This window comes from Danio aesculapii, chromosome 24 (assembly GCF_903798145.1).
Source record: "Danio aesculapii chromosome 24, fDanAes4.1, whole genome shotgun sequence".
Classification (NCBI taxonomy): Eukaryota; Metazoa; Chordata; class Actinopteri; order Cypriniformes; family Danionidae; genus Danio; species Danio aesculapii.
This window is the reverse complement of record NC_079458.1, coordinates 28414771-28435178: the sequence shown is the minus strand read 5'-3', so window position 1 is coordinate 28435178 and position 20408 is coordinate 28414771. Positions and strand designations below refer to the sequence as shown.

At 34.2% G+C, this 20408-nt stretch overlaps 1 protein-coding gene across 1 annotated transcript; it reads left to right on the top strand.

The window, feature by feature from the left end:
• Window positions 1-4540: 4540 nt before the first annotated feature.
• On the top strand, window positions 4541-12879 carry prpf4bb (pre-mRNA processing factor 4Bb). Its single transcript, XM_056450119.1, has 7 exons — window positions 4541-4587; window positions 7832-7969; window positions 9586-9739; window positions 11446-11560; window positions 11693-11844; window positions 11967-12053; window positions 12132-12879. Exons 1-7 carry the CDS (start codon window positions 4541-4543, stop codon window positions 12333-12335), a joined length of 897 nt encoding a protein of 298 aa, XP_056306094.1. The 3' UTR covers window positions 12336-12879.
• Window positions 12880-20408: the final 7529 nt, after the last annotated feature.

Here is a 20408-nt window from a genome sequence, read left to right as displayed (position 1 = left end):
TGCCCAGTCAAGTTTGTTTGTGTATTTTGTTAATGTTTTTCCCCTCTGGGGTAGTTTGTTTTACATTTTATTTTATTTCTATTATTATTAAAACCCATTAAGTTTCTGCAATTGAGTCCTCGCTCCTTTTACCCACCACAGAAACGAGTGACAATATTAATATCTGTCTTATATTGTAGGTGTATTATGAAACTTGATGTCAATGAAAAAAAAATTGCATGTGGAATATTTAGAATGTTAATAAATGCATCTCTAATCATTTCATTCATAATTTATTCATGTTGCAAAATATATTTGCGCTTGTTAGACACATGTGCACTGCAGTCTGCGAATCCAGTCCTGTAAGAAATGTAAGAAGTGAGTAAATTTTCAAATTTTGGGTAAACTATCCCTTCAACACAGTATCTGCTCAGTTCAGTATAATATTTTAGAGAACATAAGGTTTTTTAAAATAATTTTACCCTTGTGTGCTGTTGGGGATGTTTTCATCTATTTTGGTGTGATTTTGAGTATTAATTTGGCCACAACTTTCTCTCTGTTTCAGAAAATGAAATGATTTTTGGTGACAAATTTGCTACATATTTTAAGGGGATTGTGTAATTTTTTTTTTTTACTAAATACACTCAACTGCAATTTTACTACCCTTTTGTTATGTTGATGGCTGATTATGCCCCATTGACTTTCATTATAATGACATTTTTCGATTGCAAAGCCATATTATCATGTATTATTTAGTTAGTGGTTTTCACTGTTGGGAAGAGATCGAATTTGCAATTGATCATCAGTTGCAGTGCAAAGAAAAATAACTAAGTTTCTGGCTTTTGTATGGAGTGTGTGTGTGTGTGTGTGTGTGTGTGTGTGTGTGTGTGCGTGTGTGTGTGTGTGTGTGTGTGTGTGCGCGTGCTTGCGTGCGTGAGAGTGTAAGAGAGACCTTTGCATGCTTACCTTGTCTGCGAAAATAAAAAATCATCTCAGCTTTCAGAACATAGTAAACATAGTAAGTGCTGTCATGCTGCATAGAGCTCCATATAAAAGTCAGAAACTTTTTTTTTTTTTTCGCACAGGCCTATAGTGTTAATGGTGCCAATTGATGATCAACTGTAAAAGTTTTAAATTGTTTGTGGTTTCCCAACAGGGAAACCACAAACAATCAAGCATGGATTATTATATTGTGTCATGGCTTTGCAATGGAAAAAAAAAAATCATTATAATAAAAGTCAATGGGGCCAAAACAGCCACAAACATAACGAAAGAATAGTACATTCGAACAAAACACAGGGGTTAATATTAAAACCAAAAGATGTCATATAATCAGATCTCAGATGGTCATTTACATTTAGTCATTTAGCAGTCATTGGTCAGACTTTTCGTGCAAAGAAAAATCTCACTGAAAAATTATAATTAATGGCAATATGTTTGGAATTGTAGTCATACTTTTGTAGTTATTTTGGCAAAAGTAATTTAAAGGCAATTCAAAAGTAATGTAACACATTACATTTCAGAGACAGTAATATTGTAATATAACTAATTACAAAATGACAGTAACTTGTAATATTCTACATGTTACTTTTTGAAAGTACATATTACATTTTGAAAGTAACTTTCCTCTCCCTGATGAGCCTTTTGTGCTGTGGTGATGTTTTACAGCTGCATCTAAAATAATTTGTATGACAAATAAAGTATATAACTTGTACTTTTGTACATGATGAAAGGGGCAGGTGTATCTGAGACTTAAATGATTTTAAGATTGGAATCATATCCATTTATGGAGATGCATTCATGTGGTCAAATGTAAATTAATCGATTTTCAGAAATCTGATCAGAAAAAAAGTGCATGATCTGTGACTTCAGTTGGTGCTTTTATTTTGTACACTTTTGACAGTACTATGACTTCCCACTCATCCCAGATAGCAAAATTTATCTGGCGCACCTTTGGGCCATAACCTGGCATATATTCCAGACCACTATATACCTGGGTCATTGGACCAGATCTGGTACAGGCACTATCAGACAGATCTGTCTGATAATGCCTTGCCTTCATCAGGGTGACATACAGGTGTGGCTGGAGTTCATAAACAATCAATGTGTCACATGATGTGATTAGGTATCCAAACAGTACAGAAAATTATATGACTCTGAGTTAGACTTGTAACCAAAGGTTGCAGGTTTGATTCCTGGTCACGGGGTTGATGGTGTGTTGAATGAACTGAACTCTCTCCATCTATCCAGCTGAGGTGCCTTTGACCTAACCCCTAATTGCTCCCCTGGCACTGGAAGCAATAGCTGCTCACTGATCCGTGTGTGTGTGTGTGTGTGTGTGTGTGCATGTGCGCGTGTGTGTGTGTGTGTGTATTGCCATGTGAATAATAGCTGTGATTACATTTTGCCATAGCAAACAAACACAACTAGCTAGAAATATAAAAAAACAACAACTCATCATCGTAGGCCTAGGTGTAAGATCATCAGATGTGTGCACCATTTTAGAAGTTTTACCGCAGACAAACTGTGATTATTGGAGAACCAACAGTTTTAACCCACAAATGACCAGTGTGTCAGATGAAGAGACCCTGAGACAAAGAATCAATCAAAGAAAGTTTACTGTAGATAGTTTGTAGTTTTATCAACAGAAGCCAGCTTCAACATTTACACAGAGTTCATAAGCCGCTCTGCTCAAAACAACTATACTCTAACATGCGTCAAATACTCTAACTGCGTCATACGTATAGGTGTTTTATTTGGTTAAGACACAGACATACTTGGAAAATTTACACGTGTGTGTACAATTTCGAACAATATTTCCAATGATTATTTAGGCGTCATACATACAAAGATTAGATATAACAGGAGGACATTTCTCTGGTCAAAATGAACAGAAGTGTAATTTAGCTCATCTTCATCTCTCCACTTATGAAGAACATGCACAGATTGACGATGAATACTTATCTACTTCAAGGCTATCCTGTTCTCTATCAGGCATCTTATCAGTATAGTAACATAAACATAGCAGATTAAAACAGAGACAGCTAAGACAAATCACTATCACAATTCATAAACATCTAGTGACAGCTCTTCAAGTAACATCAAACATCCAGTTCCTCATGAGAGGTCTCAGTGACCTTTTGAATGGGACTGAGAATCCTGAGGAAACCAATAACTTGGCATACAGAAAAAGCAATGACACACATATCATTTCCAGTTTTATTCTGAAAAGGGATGACACTGGGTTGTTATATAATCTAGACCTTTAAACATTTATTTTATTAATAATCATAAAATCATAAAAAAGGATTTGTGTTACTTCATCCTGGATTGGACATCCATCAGAAAATTCACTCCCCTCAGAACATAAGCAATATACGTACTACCAAAAGCTATTTATGCCTGCTTATGCAAACATCCTGATAACTGTGACTAATCATCAAACATTTTCAAACATGAGCAAATTATTTAACCTAAGTAGAACAGCTTTTCACTGAGTGAATCCTCCTTAGGAAAACTGCTTGAGCTGAGACCGACCCATGGAGAAATATACAAAAGCCCATTATCTTCTCAGTGATGCTGAGATAAAAATTTGAGCTTGTTCACTTTCGTCAAGTAGTGGTGGTAAACACATTTGATTGGATAATGGTCATATATATATATATATATATATATATATATATATAATATATATATATATATATATATATATATAATATATATATATATATATATATATATATACACACACGCACACATTATGTGTATTTTAAACATTTGTCACATGTAAAATCCATTGATATGCTTTTGTAATGTGCACTGGTTCCTCTCCGTCTTCTGATCTGGTGTTTGAGTCAATCAAACACAAACCCAAACCACAAACCACTACAGGGGTATTTAAATGATTTAAACCATAATATAAGATTTTGCCCAACTAAGTCATTTTTCCACTTTGAACCAGCACACCATGTAAGCTACAAAGGTGTAGCTGTATTCTCAAATCTTATCCTTGCTGACTTGACTTGATTGCTATTCCTGAGGTAAAACATGCTCATTAAATAATGGAAAAAGAAATGCACAAATAAACAAATGTACCAAAAAACAAACAAATAAATATAAAGAAACAAGTAAGAAAAAATAAAGGTTTAAAAATAAATGTTAAAATAAATAAATAAAAATATATAAATAAGAAAATAAATGTAAAAAGAATTGTTTGTTTGTTATATATATATATAAATTATTATTTTTACATGTATTGTACATTTAGTTTGTATTTTTAATGCAGTTAGAATTGCCATTCAAGTTCACACAAATACTTAAGAAACTTTACTTTTGGCCTATTTATACTCCAAGTCTAAAAACAATTAGACAACTTAAGACTGTTACAATTAAACGGTAAAACTGGTTATTACTTTGACTGCACGTTTCCTTTTTTTCAGGTTCATAGAAATACTCTGTAGTTGTTAATGCAGACACTAGAGAGCACACGCGTTCCTCTGCGCTCTGTTCCTTCTCAAAATCTCACTAAGGAAGAATAACACAGGGCCGCCGCTGAAGCAAAATGGCCGACGTGGAAATGGATTTACAGAGTAAGCGACCGAATAACGGGTAAGAACACGTGCGTGGCGTAACACCAGCAACAAAGCATTGTACAGTCTGGAATCCGAATGGGGTGTTTAGAGGAAATTGTCTCTATGTCTTTCTCGGGGTAAACTACGAGGACCCTGACATCTAATTGTTCTATCATGCTAGTGTTAGCATGCTAATGCTAAATTACCTTGCAAACGAAGTCACCATCATTATTAATTTTTTACAAAACAATTCGTTTGGCTTAATAGAATCTGGATTTTAAAGCCTTCAGGTCTGATATCGCGGTAAAGTTTAACGTCTGACATTCGTTAGACAATCGGTTTCATACCCATTAAACTGCTCGTTTCATTATTTGAGCACTAAGTAATTCAGATATACATGAGTTGCGTAACTTAAAAATATACGCTAACAGAATGGTACAGTGCATAATTTAAAGATCCGTTAGATCTAAAAAAAAAAGCCCCGTTTGCAATTCTGGGGAATATTTGATATATAAATACTAAAACCATAACCCTTATAACAGTGCATTAAATAAAGTACTATTCTGAGTTGGTTACATGATTTATAGTAACGGTATACATAATGATTTATATGAATTTTACAAATAATATTAAATATAAATACCCATCTCTTGATAAGTGTGGAAACAAAACAGTCTCAATAATAGTTTTATAAAATTAAAATTCATACGTGCACAGCACTATTCACATTTGCAAAATACAATGGGCTATATGATCAGCTAGGGCTTTTCAGCTACCAATAAACTTTCAGTAATAAGTTTATGTGACAATTTTCAATTTCATAAGTTTCCATTTGTGTATAATTAGATTTAATCATTGAAATTAGGGAATTTAATATTTGGCTTGAAACCCTGACCATTCTCCAGTCACCATGCTGGAGAGGATCAGACTGCGCAAAAGGTGTGCATAGTAGAGCACCTTGATTACAGCTCTCTCAGAGCTCTCGTCTGATTGGCGAAAGTGTAGGAGTGACCTACTTCCTGCCAGGAAAGTAAAAAAAAAAATAAACACACAAATCCAGGTTGTTTCGTACATGAAAGAGGATTTTGTACGTTCTCATTTAGGATGAACTTGCAAATTTTAAACACTCAACTTTTTTTACACTGATATATGTTTGTAAATGGTGTTTTGCATTTGCAAAATGTGTTTTATGAGTATGTATTTTGTTTTGTGCACATGAATTGTAATATATATTTATACATAGGGATCCACAATATATTGACGGCGATATCAGCCAAGTAATGCTTTTTTTAATTAGTGCTGGGTGATATTGAAAACAAAATATCATGATAAGTTTGATTTCATTCGATTATCATACATATTGATTACAAATTATGAAGTTTGTCCATGGTTAATTTATTTAAGGTAACTTTAACTGTAAATGCATTTTCCAAATGCCAGAACGGCTTAAAAAAAAAAAAACAGTTACTGAACTTTAACAAACAGAACTCCCATACCATCCATAACGTTACTCTCAGGCTGTGTGGCGTCTCGGACTTCTTCATAGACCTGTGACAGGTTGCCCTAATGCTGACATCACCAGTCAACCTGTCTTTATTTGGTACTGGTGCAAAAATTCACAAAGTGTTAATGTGAATATGTAGATCCATACGGCAGACTAAGTAACGTTATAGCGTTAACTAGTTAACATAGCGACATTGTACAGCATTTCAATTCCGCTAGCTTACATACCTTCATAATCCATTATATATGATGAAGCATACAATTTAAATCCTTTGTCCAATTTGGTGGCCGGACATTTAGATGATGAGCACATCCGGTGGACATCTGTGATGCTTAACTTTAGTAGTTCCTGGAGGCTTCTTGTATAAAACATGCCATATTAGCGGAGAGTGAAAAAGTGTTCTATCCAGGTTGACTGGACCGCGAAAGTTGCACATATACCCTATTATATAACGTATAAAACACTACTTACTACTCACTACTGTCAATAACAAACCGATGGCGCATATGAACTGGTGATGAGCAGAAGTGTTCTACTCAGGGATCCGGTTTGGTCACGTGACGTTCGACATACACCCTATTGTACAGAATTGCCTGCCGGTGGCATAAAGGACATAAAGTTTCCAGTTTGGCTCACTAAAACGGAGCTTTCCTCACATTGTTTATTCCTTCAAAATTCGCCCCTCCTTTGTGTGGTATGTAGGTTAAAAACTCAGTAACCAACCATATTCCTTATTATTGTAGATATATTTGATAGAGTGTCATTGTGAATTTTGGTTTAAATTGCCCGAGGAAAAATATTGTGTAAGCGTATAATAGCGGCGATGCACAAATGCTAAACAACTTGTTGGGTTGTTTGTAATTTAATATGATTATTTGTTGTTATTAACACATTGCTTGCCATGTGTTGTTTATGTAAGATTGTATTCAGTTTGATCTGAATTTTTTTAATGATTATTACAAGTACACGTGATGCGCACATACATAGTTATCCGACAAAGCGTTCACAACAGCCAGGCTTATCTGATTAATAAATATGTGTTATTAATTAAAATGGGGTATTTAACATATTTGGATGTGCATGGGGGCACAGCAGTGTCATGTATGCATATTTGTTTGTTTTAAAAACATTTAGAAATGTAAAAAAAAAGCTTTTCAACTGACTTTTTAACTTATTTCATCATCTACTTCATTTCTAGTACATTTTATTTTGGAAAGTATCTCAAATCAATGCAAAATTTGGTGCTAAGAATTATTTTTAAGCATTACGTGCTACAGTGTGGCATGGGAAAGGATGTAAAAGGTGACTACAGGTTTAAATGGTTATCAGTGGGACTCCTGTAAAATGGATAGGCCTCTATTATATATATATATATATATATATATATATATATATATATATATATATATATATATATATATAATGTATATGTATGTATGTATATGTATGTATGTATATATACATACATACATACATACATACATACATACATACACACGCACACACACACATATATATATGTGTGTGTGTGTATATATATATATATATATATATATATGTGTATATATATATATATATATATATATATGTATATATATATATATATATATATATATGTGTATATATATATGTATATATATGTATATGTATATATATGTATATGTATATGTATATATGTATGTATATGTATATATGTATGTATGTATATGTATATATATGTATATGTATATATATGTATTTGTATTAAATTTTATTTGTTGTTTGTGTGTGATGACAGGCAGAAGACAGGACTGAAAGAGCTTGAGTTTCTAAAGAAGCTGAATGATGCAGATCCGGATGATAAATTTCACTGTTTGCGTCTCTTCAGACACTTCTATCACAAACAGCATCTCTGTTTGGTCTTTGAACCTCTCAGGTAAATTCAGATCTTTGCTGTGAGCCTGTGCCTTGTTTATATTTATAAATATCCTCATTTAAGAAACTGGTAAGGATGTTGTACTTATGTATACTTGTGTTGGAACTTATGTTGGAACTCTTTCATGAAAGAATTCTGAACAAAAATATTTGAGTTTCCATAAAAATAGAAATGTTTCCAACATTGAAAATGAAAAGACGAAACATACAATGGTGTGAAAGTATTTGCCGCCTCAATGATTTTTTTTATTTACTTTTTTTTAGCATGTTTGTCACTTTTTAATTTCAGGTCACCGAACAAATACACATATTAGTTAATATAATTCAAGTAAACACATCGAGCAGTTTTTTAATGAAGGTTTTTATTATTAATGAAAAAACTAAATCTAAAACTGCATATCTCATATCTCTGTGAAAATATTGCCGCCTCTAAATAAAATAAACCAAAATGCCTACACATCATGTCGAAATCCAACGAAGATTCAAAAACAAGTCTACCGGCTTGATCTACCGGCATTTAAATTCCATTTCTAACACTTTGGGGCTACAACTAACTACAACTATAACCTCATTATCTACAACTTAAAGTGTGACAAACATGCAAAAAATAGCAATTCAATAAGGGTCAAACTCTTTATCACTGTATATCATGTAATTTCACATTCATATATATGCTTGCCTGTTACGCTGCTGTTTTTGGACCGTTTTTAACAAGTAGCCATGTAATAAGCAGGATAAAGTACATCCAGGTTGTTGTTTTCACAGAATAAAGCCTTTCAGTTGTCTTTATCCCTTGCATAAAATCCAAACAGTTTTATCAGCCTGTATAATGGTGCATTTACACTAGACGCAGATGAAGCATCAAGCGTGAGTGATTTACATGTTAAGATAACACAAAGATGTGAATAATTATTGAATTTATAATTATTGAATTATTTAATTCATAAATTATATCAATTTATGAACTCGGAGCTGGGTGCACCTCTGAAAGGATGTAGTGCACTCAGACACAGCGCTGAACGAATCTGCACGGTTTTTCAGTTTTTCTAAAGCACAGCTTCTATCAAAAAAATCCATGTTTATCTGTTTAACAACGAAACTAGAATCACCAGGCACACGGATGCCCCGACCATGAATTGAATCCACGTCTGTTAAGAAGTGAATTTGGTGTGCGAATGATATGAGTAAACTCAAAATGTTTACGCTTCTATTTATGTGCAAATAGTGCGATTTACTTATGCATGTCGCGTCTGGTGTAAACACAACATAAGACTGAAGGGCTTTATTCTGCAAAAACAACCCCCTCAATGTACTTGGTTAAGTCTATTATTCTATGTAATAATGCTTGGTTATCGAGTGTCAAATTTTAGTTCGAGAAATTAACCAAAATGAACAATCCTAACTTAACATCAATGTGCCCTGCATGCCTGTGAGGAAATGCATTATAATGTTAGTTGCTTGCCTTCATAAATAAAATTAAACCAATCTGATTAAAAAAAAAAACATATAAATGCTAACGTAAAATAAATTAAAATTATCTATATAAATATCTAAAGTCATGCAAAATGAGTTATTTTCAGCATTTGTTTTTTTCCTCCATATTTTTGACCGTCACAGTATGAATCTGCGGGAAGTTCTGAAGAAGTATGGCAAAGATGTGGGTCTGCATATCAAAGCAGTGCGTTCCTACAGTCAACAGCTCTTTCTAGCTCTGAAACTTCTGAAACGCTGCAACATCCTCCATGCGGACATCAAACCAGACAACATACTGGTGAGTATCAAATATATCGGTGATTCTCAACCACGTTCCTGGGACCCACCAACATTACTAGCAGAAGCTCCAGGACCTGAAATGGTTGTGTGAGACAAAGGGTTCTATTTTAATGATTTAGTCTCAAAGTCCAAAGCTCAAGGTGCAAAAGCATTAAGGGTGTGTCCGAATCCTTTTGCTATTTTAAGGACTGAAAAATACGCTCTGCCACGGTGCATGGTCTAACAGGGTTGAGCTTGTTCTCTTAATGAGTTATGGGTGTGTTTTGAGAATAAACCAATCAGAGTCCAGTGTTTCCTCTAGGATTTTTTCCAGCTGTGGTGGCAGACTCTTTTGGGCCTATTACACAGATCTACCGACTACCTGCGGCATTATTTCATTGACAAATGTTGTAAGTGCAGTATTACAAGTCGAGATCGCATTCATATAATACGAGCATGTGAATCTCTGTGCTTGAGCGCTGTTTTCCTCTGTTCGTGCACAAAACTTCTTGCGCGCCCTCAAATACACGCTGCTGAAGTGCGATTTAGTGCGTTTATGTAACAAGTATGCCTCCAACATTTATTAGATTTGCAAGGAATATTTCTGAATGTCTCCAATAGACCTACAGAGCAGCATAAATGCGTCCTGAAGTAAAGTGAAACGGCTATAAACTCCAGCAAGATAAAGTCATTGTATGCAGAGCCATAGACCTTTAACTATAAATAAAGTATAATTATAGAAATAGGGTTCGTCATAACTGAAAGCTACGTCATGTTTGCTGGCCTCACAGATAAAGAATAAGCCTCTTCCAATCAGCCTTTCCCTTTCTCTTTCTCTCTTTTGTGGATAAGGAAACGATGTTGTATAAACAGACATCCATTAGCCTACATAATTAATTTCTTTTGTTAAGCGCAAAGATTAGTTTCAAAACTATTTCTAAATTAATTTCTTATTTCCAGCAAATTAATAAATGACCACTAATAACGAAGTGTTGTCAAAAACTGAGTTATATCCTAACTCAGGTGCTATGCCCGATATGGTCCAAAACCTGACAGGTGGACAAATCTAAGCTTGATTTTAATGAAACAAATATAAATATGCATATAATAAATGATACTACTATTAATAATTACATTATACAAAAGCAAGTTGTCATGAATAAACTAAAAAAAGCTCTCCGAGATGAAGGCATGGAGGCAGTGTTTTTTTATTTATGTGAAAAGTAATAATTTTTGTAATATTTTATTGCTTTAATTCTTTTTCATTTGTAAAGATATTTGTGTATTGCTGTACGTCCTGTGTGTATTAAGCATTGTGTAAGCAAGGCGCACAACTAACGTGCTCTGTGCTGGTCTTTAGACCTGCTTTCAGCTTGTCAATTGCACAGTCTACTTTAGTTCCTCAAAATAGCAACGTGCCAACAATGCGCCTTAACACACCTTTTTTCTAGACTGGAACACCCATGATTCCACAAAGTGGTGCAAATGGATTTGCTATTTAAACGGAAAACGGGAAAATTAATGTTGTGTTGATGAGATAATAGCAACACATCGGGGCAAACACGACTTGCGCCTTCTTGCGCCTGGTGTATGATAGGGTTCAAAGGAGGCATACAACATTTGCTGTCAAGGGGTGGGAGGGGGCTGAACATGATTGAGAACCATTTGTATAGCCACTGAGCCAAAAGGAGACTTCATTCCTTTACTCGTGCTCTCTGTCTGCAGGTGAATGAGTCAAAGACTATACTTAAACTCTGTGATTTTGGCTCTGCATCTCATGTCGCTGACAATGAAATCACTCCTTACCTAGTAAGCAGATTCTATAGGGCACCCGAAATTGGTGAGTTGCATCTATTTGTGTGTTTCAGAGGCCTGTTCTATTGAACATGGAATTGAGTTTATGTGTGCTTAGCAACTTTTTGTTTTTGCTTGTATTGTTTTCCCTAAATCTTTTTTTTTTTTTTCCATCCAGTTATTGGAAAACCATATGATTATGGTATTGATATGTGGTCAGTCGGCTGTACCTTGTATGAGCTATACACAGGAAAAATTCTCTTCCCTGGCTCCTCCAACAACCACATGCTGAAACTGGCCATGGATGTGAAAGGCAAGATGCCAAACAAGGTACTGAACCAGTGTTTGCTTTTTTGGAAATGCAGTTATATATGAAAAAGGAAGTTCACACATTTCATACTGCTGCTGTACGTCTGTTTTTATATGATGTTTTATTTTTCATTTTTGTAAAGATGATTCGGAAAGGAATGTTTAAAGACCAACATTTTGACCAGAACTTGAATTTCCTGTACATAGAAGTAGACAAAGTGACAGAAAGGGTAAGACTTGTCTTATTGACTTAAATGCTTATTTCATACCATATTACTGTATACATGACTGCTTGTTTTTGTTTCCAGGAGAAGGTAACCGTCATGAGCACCATTAACCCCACTAAAGACCTTCTCGCAGACATGGTCGGAGGTCAGAGGTTACCTGAGGATCAAAGGAAGAAAGTCATCCAGCTGAAGGATCTGTTGGATGGGACTCTGATGCTGGACCCTGCTAAACGCATTAGCATCAACCAAGCTCTGCAGCATCCTTTCATTCAGGAGAAGATATGACACGTTTTACATATTGACCATCTTTTGTTCCAGGACCGAGACAAGACTCCAGCTCATCATTTTCAAAACCAGAAGACTCGATTTTCTATTTTTATTCTTGTTTTTGTTTTTTTCTACTGATTTTTGTTTTGTTTTGCCCAGCAATTTTTGATTCAGATCTCTCAGAATGATCTTGTTTTTATTACACATATGCACACACTCACTGACATACACTGAGAGGGGCACGGTTAGTGCTAATTGGAATTAGTCTTATTTAACTTCAGAAATGTACGGAAATTTAGTCGAGTTGTTTAGAATACATCAGAATGGTATTTAAAGACCAATTATATTTGCGATTTTCAATGATGATACAAATGTGTCCCATTTGGTGACCAATTAAACCAGTGGCTTTAGTTTAGATTCTTTCGTCTTATCGAAGAACATTGACTCAATTAGAACTTCAACCTCCTCCTTTGAAAACAATGTAAAGTGGTTTATTGCATACAGCTGTTTTGATTTTGCTGCTGTTGTACATTTACTTCAATAAATTTTCTTGTCCATTTTATCAACTTTACGAAATGTTATTCTTGAATAGGTTGATTTTGGAACTGTAGTATGAAATTTTTTTGTAAATTTACGAAAAAAGTCAGCCTGGGTTCATTTTTACACCAAAAACTTCAAAGCTCCCGATTTAATATGAATAATCTACTTTTTAGTTCATTCATTTCTAAAGGTATCCACCAGCCATCTGTTTTTAATCTTTGAGGTTCAAATTTTACAATCGACTTTCAGCACACTAGTACCTGTGTTCCCAATGACAATGAAAATGCTTGTGTTCAGAGTCCCTAATGTCAATGTTGTTGATATCAAGTGCCTCCCTTTTGTGATTGAATTGAACCATAATTGAAAAGTCTCACAGATGCTGTCAAACTACTTTATTTTACAGTGTAAATAGATTTGACTAATTTCTTTTTTTTTTTGTTTAAACTGGAAAATGAACGTCTTTTTTGGGTGGGGATTTAAGATTGGATTGTAAAAAGAAAATGAAAATGTCATCTTGAGTGTAATCATTTTGGTAATAAAATGTTTCCATTATCTCATGTATTAACCTTTAATTTAGCTAAAGTCTCATTTAAATTTACCTTTAGTCAGCCACAGCTCTTAATCTCTGGAGTCTGTGGCATCAGAGAACCCTTTTTAGCATAAAAATCATGTTAAGGAAAAGAGAAACAACTTCAATCTGAATTCTTAGTTAAAGGTTTATTGCTGTAGGTGGCTAAGCAAATTTCAGTATATGTAATATAGAGAAGTTATAATTTAAAGTACCCAAGAAATCAAAACTAACTTTAACTGATTTTGTTAGCTCACATTGCCACTTTTGTGGTGAACAATTCATCTGAAAAAAAATAGCTTGCCCTTCTAATCTTTAATTGAAATCTAAAAATGCACTTCCTGTTTTTTTACAGTTAAATGATCAGATTATGTGATTTTAATTGGCGTGGCTAACAAATTTTCAGTTTTGACAACAAACCAAAATGGTCTGTTAAGTTGTAATAACTTTTCTAAAACCCCTTTCCCGATCTTTCTGAATGAAATGCTTACTTTACTACATCCATTCATCCTGCGGTAGAATTAAAAAAAAAAATTTAAAATTCCGTTTCTCTAGAAACTACGTTACAACACAGAAATAACGATCGCAGCTTCCGATTCATTGGGACTTTATGGGGAAAAAAAAGTAACATCTTTTGTATTGTGATGCATTTCAGATTGCAACTGATTTTTGAAAGAAAAAGTAGGGTATGCACTAGGTGTACTCAGAAAAAGAATGTAAGCTTCTTGTTGTGGAGGGATGTGGCTTAAGTTAACTGGAGAAGTCAAGCATACATTGTTTGTACATGTATCAGAACAGACACCCTGATAACACTTGATGCTCCCCCTATAAATTGTCTGCTGACCGTAAGTAAATTTACAAGTTCATATTTGCTTTCTCCTATCTGGGTAGTAATTGTAGATTCTCTTAATGTTCTTAGGCAATCATTACAACGTCTATGACATGTACTCATCTGTTAAACTTGTGTTCTGTAAAGTGTGACCAGTTTATGTTTTATACGTTCAGTAGTGTATTAGTAGACATGTAAAAAGTTTTCAGTACTTTAACTAAGTGCTTTTTAAGCATGAACTTTTCAGTACACATTGAGATGCCTGACTAAAACCAGACGGATACATGACCCTAAACGAGTCTCCTGAAGGATATTATTATATTTTAAACGCAAGCCTCATCTTAAAGCATAGGTCTCAAACTTGATTCCTTGAGAGCCACAACTCTGCACAGTTTTGCTCTAACCCTAATCTGACAGCTGATTCAAATAATCAAGGCTTTCAAGATTACTAGAGACTATTAAGCTATGGTCACACTAGAGTTTGATAATGCGAAATTCTGTCGTATGGTGCTGCGAAAAGGGGCGAGATTAAACAAGATGATTAGACATTTAAAAAAAGCGAGCGATTGCTGCATGTTTTAAATTTCTTTCCATAGAGGTCATGTTTTGATCCTCCATTGGTCTCACGCAGTCTCATGATATGATTTCACAGGTCAGAGTTTGCCTGGCTTGAACTTTGCGCCGCTGCAACCTGCGAAACTTGACGCATGGCCTTGAGTTTCCGGCTTGATGCATTCGCGTGCATATGAATGGAAGTCTATGGGGAGAAAAGTCCAGTGTGACCGCAGGTGTGAGTTGGAGGTGGTTGGAGCTAAACTATGCAGAGCTGCAGCCCTCCGGGATTTGAGTTTGGGACCATTTTCTTAAAAGGAATGGTGGAGGTGTTGGCATAATATACAGTAATATTTTTAGTGTTACTCAGTGATCTGACTTCAAATATAATGCATTTGAATTAGAAAAAAATTGAAATAGTGTCATATATTTCAGTGTGCAATACAAACATTTCAATCTAAATGTATATTGGCAACTGTACAGGTCCTTTTCAAAAAATTTGCATATTGTGATAAAGTTCATTATTTTCTGTAATGCACTGATAAACATTAGACTTTAATATATTTTAGATTCATTACACAGAATTGAAGTTGTTTAAGCCTTTTATTATTTTAATATTGATGATTTTGGCATACAGCTCATGAAAACCCAAAATTCCTATCTCAAAAAATTAGCATATTTCATCCGACCAATAAAATAAAAGTGTTTTAAATACAAAAAAAAGAAAGAAAAAAAAAGTCAACCTTCAAATAATTATGTTCAGTTATGCACTCAATACTTGGTCGGGAATGCTTTTGCAGAAATAACTGCTTCAGTGCGGCGTGGAATGGAGGCAATCAGCCTGTGGCACTGCTGAGGTGTTATGGAAGCCCAGAATGCTTCGATAGCGGCCTTAAGCTCATCCAGAGTGTTGCGTCTCAACTTTCTTTTCACAATATCCAACAGATACTCTATGGGGTTTAGGTCAGGAGAGTTGGCAGGCCAATTGAGCACAGTAATTCCATGGTCAGTAAACCATTTACCAGTGGTTTTGGCACTGTGAGCAGGTGCCAGGTTGTGCTGAAAAATGAAATCTTCATCTCTTCATCTCTCTTCAGCAGATGGAAGCATGAAGTGCTCCAAAATCTCCTGATAGCTAGCTGCATTGACCCTGTCCTTGATAAAACATCGTGGACCAACACCAGCAGCTGACATGGCACCCCGACCATCACTGACTGTTGGTACATTACACTGGACTTCAGGCATTTCCCTCTCCTCAGTCTTCCTCCAGTCTCTGGCACCTTGATTTCCGAATAACATGTAAAATTTGCTTTCATCCGAAAAAAGTACTTTGGACCACTGAGCAACAGTTCAGTGCTGCTTCTCTGTAGTCCAGGTTAGGCGCTTCTGCCGCTGTTTCTGGTTCAAAAGTGGCTTGACCTGGGGAATGTGGCACCTGTAGCACATTTCCTGCACACGCCTGTACACGGTGGCTCTGGATGTTTCTACTCCAGACTTTGTCCACTGCTTCCACAGGTCCCCCAAGGTCTGGAATCGGTCCTTCTCCACAATCTTCCTCAGGGTCCAGTCACCACTTCTCGTTTTGCAGCGTTGTCTGCCACACTTTTTTTTTCCTTCCCACAGACTTCCAACTGAGGTGCCTTGATACAGCACTCTGGGAACAGCCTATTCATTCAGAAGTTTCTTTCTGTGTCTTACCCTCTTGCTTGAGGGTGTCAATGATGGCCTTCTGGACAGCATTCAGGTTGGCAGTCTTACCCGTGATTGCGGTTTTTAGCAATGAACCAGGCTGGGAGTTTTTAAAAGCCTCAAGAATCTTTTGCAAGTGTTTAGAGTTAATTAGTTGATTCAGATGATTAGGTTGATAGCTCGTTTAGAGAACCTTTTCATGATATGCAAATTTTTTGAGATAGGAATTTTGGGTTTTCATGAGCTGTATGCCAAAATCATCAATATTAAAACAATAAAAGGCTTGAACTACTTCAGTTGTGTGTAATGAATCTAAAATATATGAAAGTCTAATGTTTATCAGTACATTACAGAAAATAATGAACTTTATCACAATATGCTAATTTTTTGAGAAGGACCTGTATATAGGCCCCCCAGGGCACCACACCCACTTTACAAAAGAATTTGGTGATTTCTTATTTAAAATAGTTCTGGCCACAGATAAAGTTTTATTTGTTGGTGATTTTAATATTCATATAGATAATAAAAAAGATGCTTGGCCTTCTTAGACATACTAGCCTCTGTTGGAGTGAAACAGCATTTCTCAGGGCCTACTCATCGACATAATCATACCTTAGACCTGATATTATCAAATGGTATCGATATTGATGATGTTGAAGTTGTTCAGCAGAGTGATGACTTTTCAGATCACTATTCAATCTATTGTTTATTGTGCATTGATGGGTCTACAAAATCAGCTTAATCATAAGTAGCAACATAACGTAATTTCAAATGAACTTTATATATAAAGCAACTGTGTGTAAAGTAAAAGTATAAAGTACCTTCTCACTGTTAGCTAGTTACTTATACTTACTTATTACTAAGTCACTTCAAATTGAATTGAAAATATATGAAAAGCTTTTCAGTAACTTACAAATCAACATCAAAAACAACATGGGCAGTAAACTACTACAAACTTACTTCTCGATTCATTTTGTTGGGCCTGACAACAGATGAGCAGATCAATATACTATAAAGTAAAATAACTATTGAACATTAACTTAAATGCAACTAATAATTAGTAGAGCACACTTGAAAATGTTTGAAAATAGTTTGAAGCAACTTTACGCTTAAAGTTTTGAATGTGCAAAAATACAGACTTCTTAAAAGCTCTTCGTTGTATAAAGGTACTGAAAACTTGAGGATTTGTAGCATGTATACTAATGCACTATAACTGAAATTGGTAACACTTTACTGACCAAACGTTTAACAGACGTAAACGTGCTGTAGAAGTTGTAATGATTGCCTAAGAACATTTAAAAGACAATCCACAGATTCTACCCAGATCAAAGTAAGCAGATATGACTTGTAAATTACATTTTGTTAAGCAGACTATCTATAGACTAGAGGGACAATCAAAATAAAGTGTTGCCAAGTAAGGTTTATTTCTTTTTAACGCTTATATATAATATAGCATTCATTTTGGATGTATAACAGTAAAACAAACATTCTAGACAAATCTAACAAAATTTTGACAAGTCAAATGGGAGCCTCCTTTTCCAAAAGTGCCTTTTTGAATATATACATTTAAATACTGAATTTTGCTAACATTTTATGCATTCATTTCATGCACAGCTTGGTATCTAAATGTTTTAATGGACCAAAATATTCATTACTATTTTGTCAATTAATTTGCATAGTTTTCCCTTAATTATTAATTTATAACTATGTATTTTAACAATTTTTTTATATTGCAGTTTTATTGATAATGTCATGAGAGCTATTTTAAATAAAAGTGAGTAAGGAAATTTTTTAAGGAAATGTTTTAAGACTTAAAGACTTAACATTTATATTAAATGTTTTGCTGTCATTTAGGGAAAAGGGAAATTTAAAGGGAAATGACCAGCACAATAAACTTAACTCAGAAGTAAGAATTTATATGTCTAATTCATTAAATCATAATTGCTGCACCTATTAAAATAAATTAATTATTTGATAACAATGGCCTAATTATGTTTTAGCATTAAATCAGGAGATGGCAAAAGTACACGCATCCTTTACTCAACCAGAAATACAGATACTCATGTTTAAAATGACATGATAAACGTTGAGGTATTGATTACACTTTTGTACTCAAGTAAAAGTAAAGACGTATGGCCTCAAACATGTTCTTGAGTAAAAAGTATCCATTACTACATTTTTTTAGTTTCACACTGGTTAACTAGACCTCACATCATAGAGAACTTGCATTTCTAATTTTGATGTAAAAATTGTTGCCCATTTTCAGCAGGAAAGTAGCCAAGCTACATTGCTCTGCAACACTGAACACTGCTCAAAAAGTTGCCCCATGCATCAACAACTTGAAACAAACAACAGCAGCCATTCATGTTCATTAGTTTTAAAAAATAATTCTGTAGGCCTATATTTTTAGAAATAATAAACGTCTTAAATGTCTTCAATTCACATTTTGTGAACACATTAACACATTTTTGCTAAATTTTTTTTTCTTTTGCTAAAATAAATACTTAACTTCTTTGACTACAAACTTTTTTATTTTCTTTTTTTTTTCGCATTAGGGTAAGTTACCACAATGCTATCCATTTTGTGTTCTGTAGGCCAACACTGAACAATCTAGTGAATTTACTCACGCGTGTATGTTTTATTCCTCAAGCATTTAGTGTATACATGCATTTTTTTCTTTGGCAAAATGTCTTTTGTTTAAATGTTTTTTACATTTAAACTTAGACCAGATTAATCAGTTATCTTTTCATTTAATGATAATACACAAATTACAGCTTAATGAGGGTTTTTTTGTACAGATAATGTACCATTTCCCCCCATTTTTTGGCAATATTAAAGGTTTTTTATTAAATATTATTTCTTTTTCTTTTTTCAGCACATTTAGTCAGCAACAGAAAAAAAAATATAATGCAACAAATAAGGATTTTTCATAGATCTTCTATAAACTGGCAGAAGAACGTTGAGTTATTTCACCAGAGTGATTTTTATTCTAAAATAATAGAATTTTGTTTAACGGTGAAACACCAGTGACACAGCTAAAGGGGACAACTACTTTAATTATATTTTATAATATTTATTAGGTATTTTATTTTTTTATTTCATTTATATCATATATCTGATTGTTATTAATACATTATTGTATTTTTTGTAGTTTTTGACATCAAAATAAAGCATCTTTCTTCCCTACATGGCTGTGGAGATGAGCAGTTTTGTGGTGTTTCGAATTTTACTTAAGCAATTAAAATACAATTACAACATAGTGTTTCATTTTGAAATATATATAAAATATAAAATGTAAACCTAAAGATTTTTTCAATTTTAATATTGCTGTTAAGTGTGGAGACTAAAAAAATTTTTGTAGAATGTTTTGCATTTATACGGCATTCATAATTGTCCTCACTTTGCAGAATAAGCACTATTGAACGGATTTTAATAAAAGTACTGTAAAAAAAAATAATTTATGGGTTTTTTTTTCCGGCAGGGGTGCTGAAAAAAAACAGCAATGTACCCTAAAATAACAGATGTAAATTACAGAATTTTACTGGAGGTTTAAATGTCTGTAATTTAATGTCCGTTACGGTAAATGTCTGTAATTTATATGGAAAAAAAAGATAAAATAACGGATTTTTTCCCCAGCGAGTCTAATAATAATAACAATAATAATACATATATTCATGATAATAATTTGTTCTACTGCCTAAAAACAGTTAAATTGTACGAAGTGTATGTGTGTGAATGTATGGATGTTTCCCAGTGATGGGTTGCAGCTGGAAATTACATTGAAAACACGAATGACGTTTGGAGGGCGTGAACAAGAAAACAATCTCTCTCTCTCTCTCTCTCTCTCTCTCTCTCTCTCTCTCTCTCTCTCTCTCTCTCTCTCTCTCTCTCTCTCTCTCTCTCTCATGTGAAT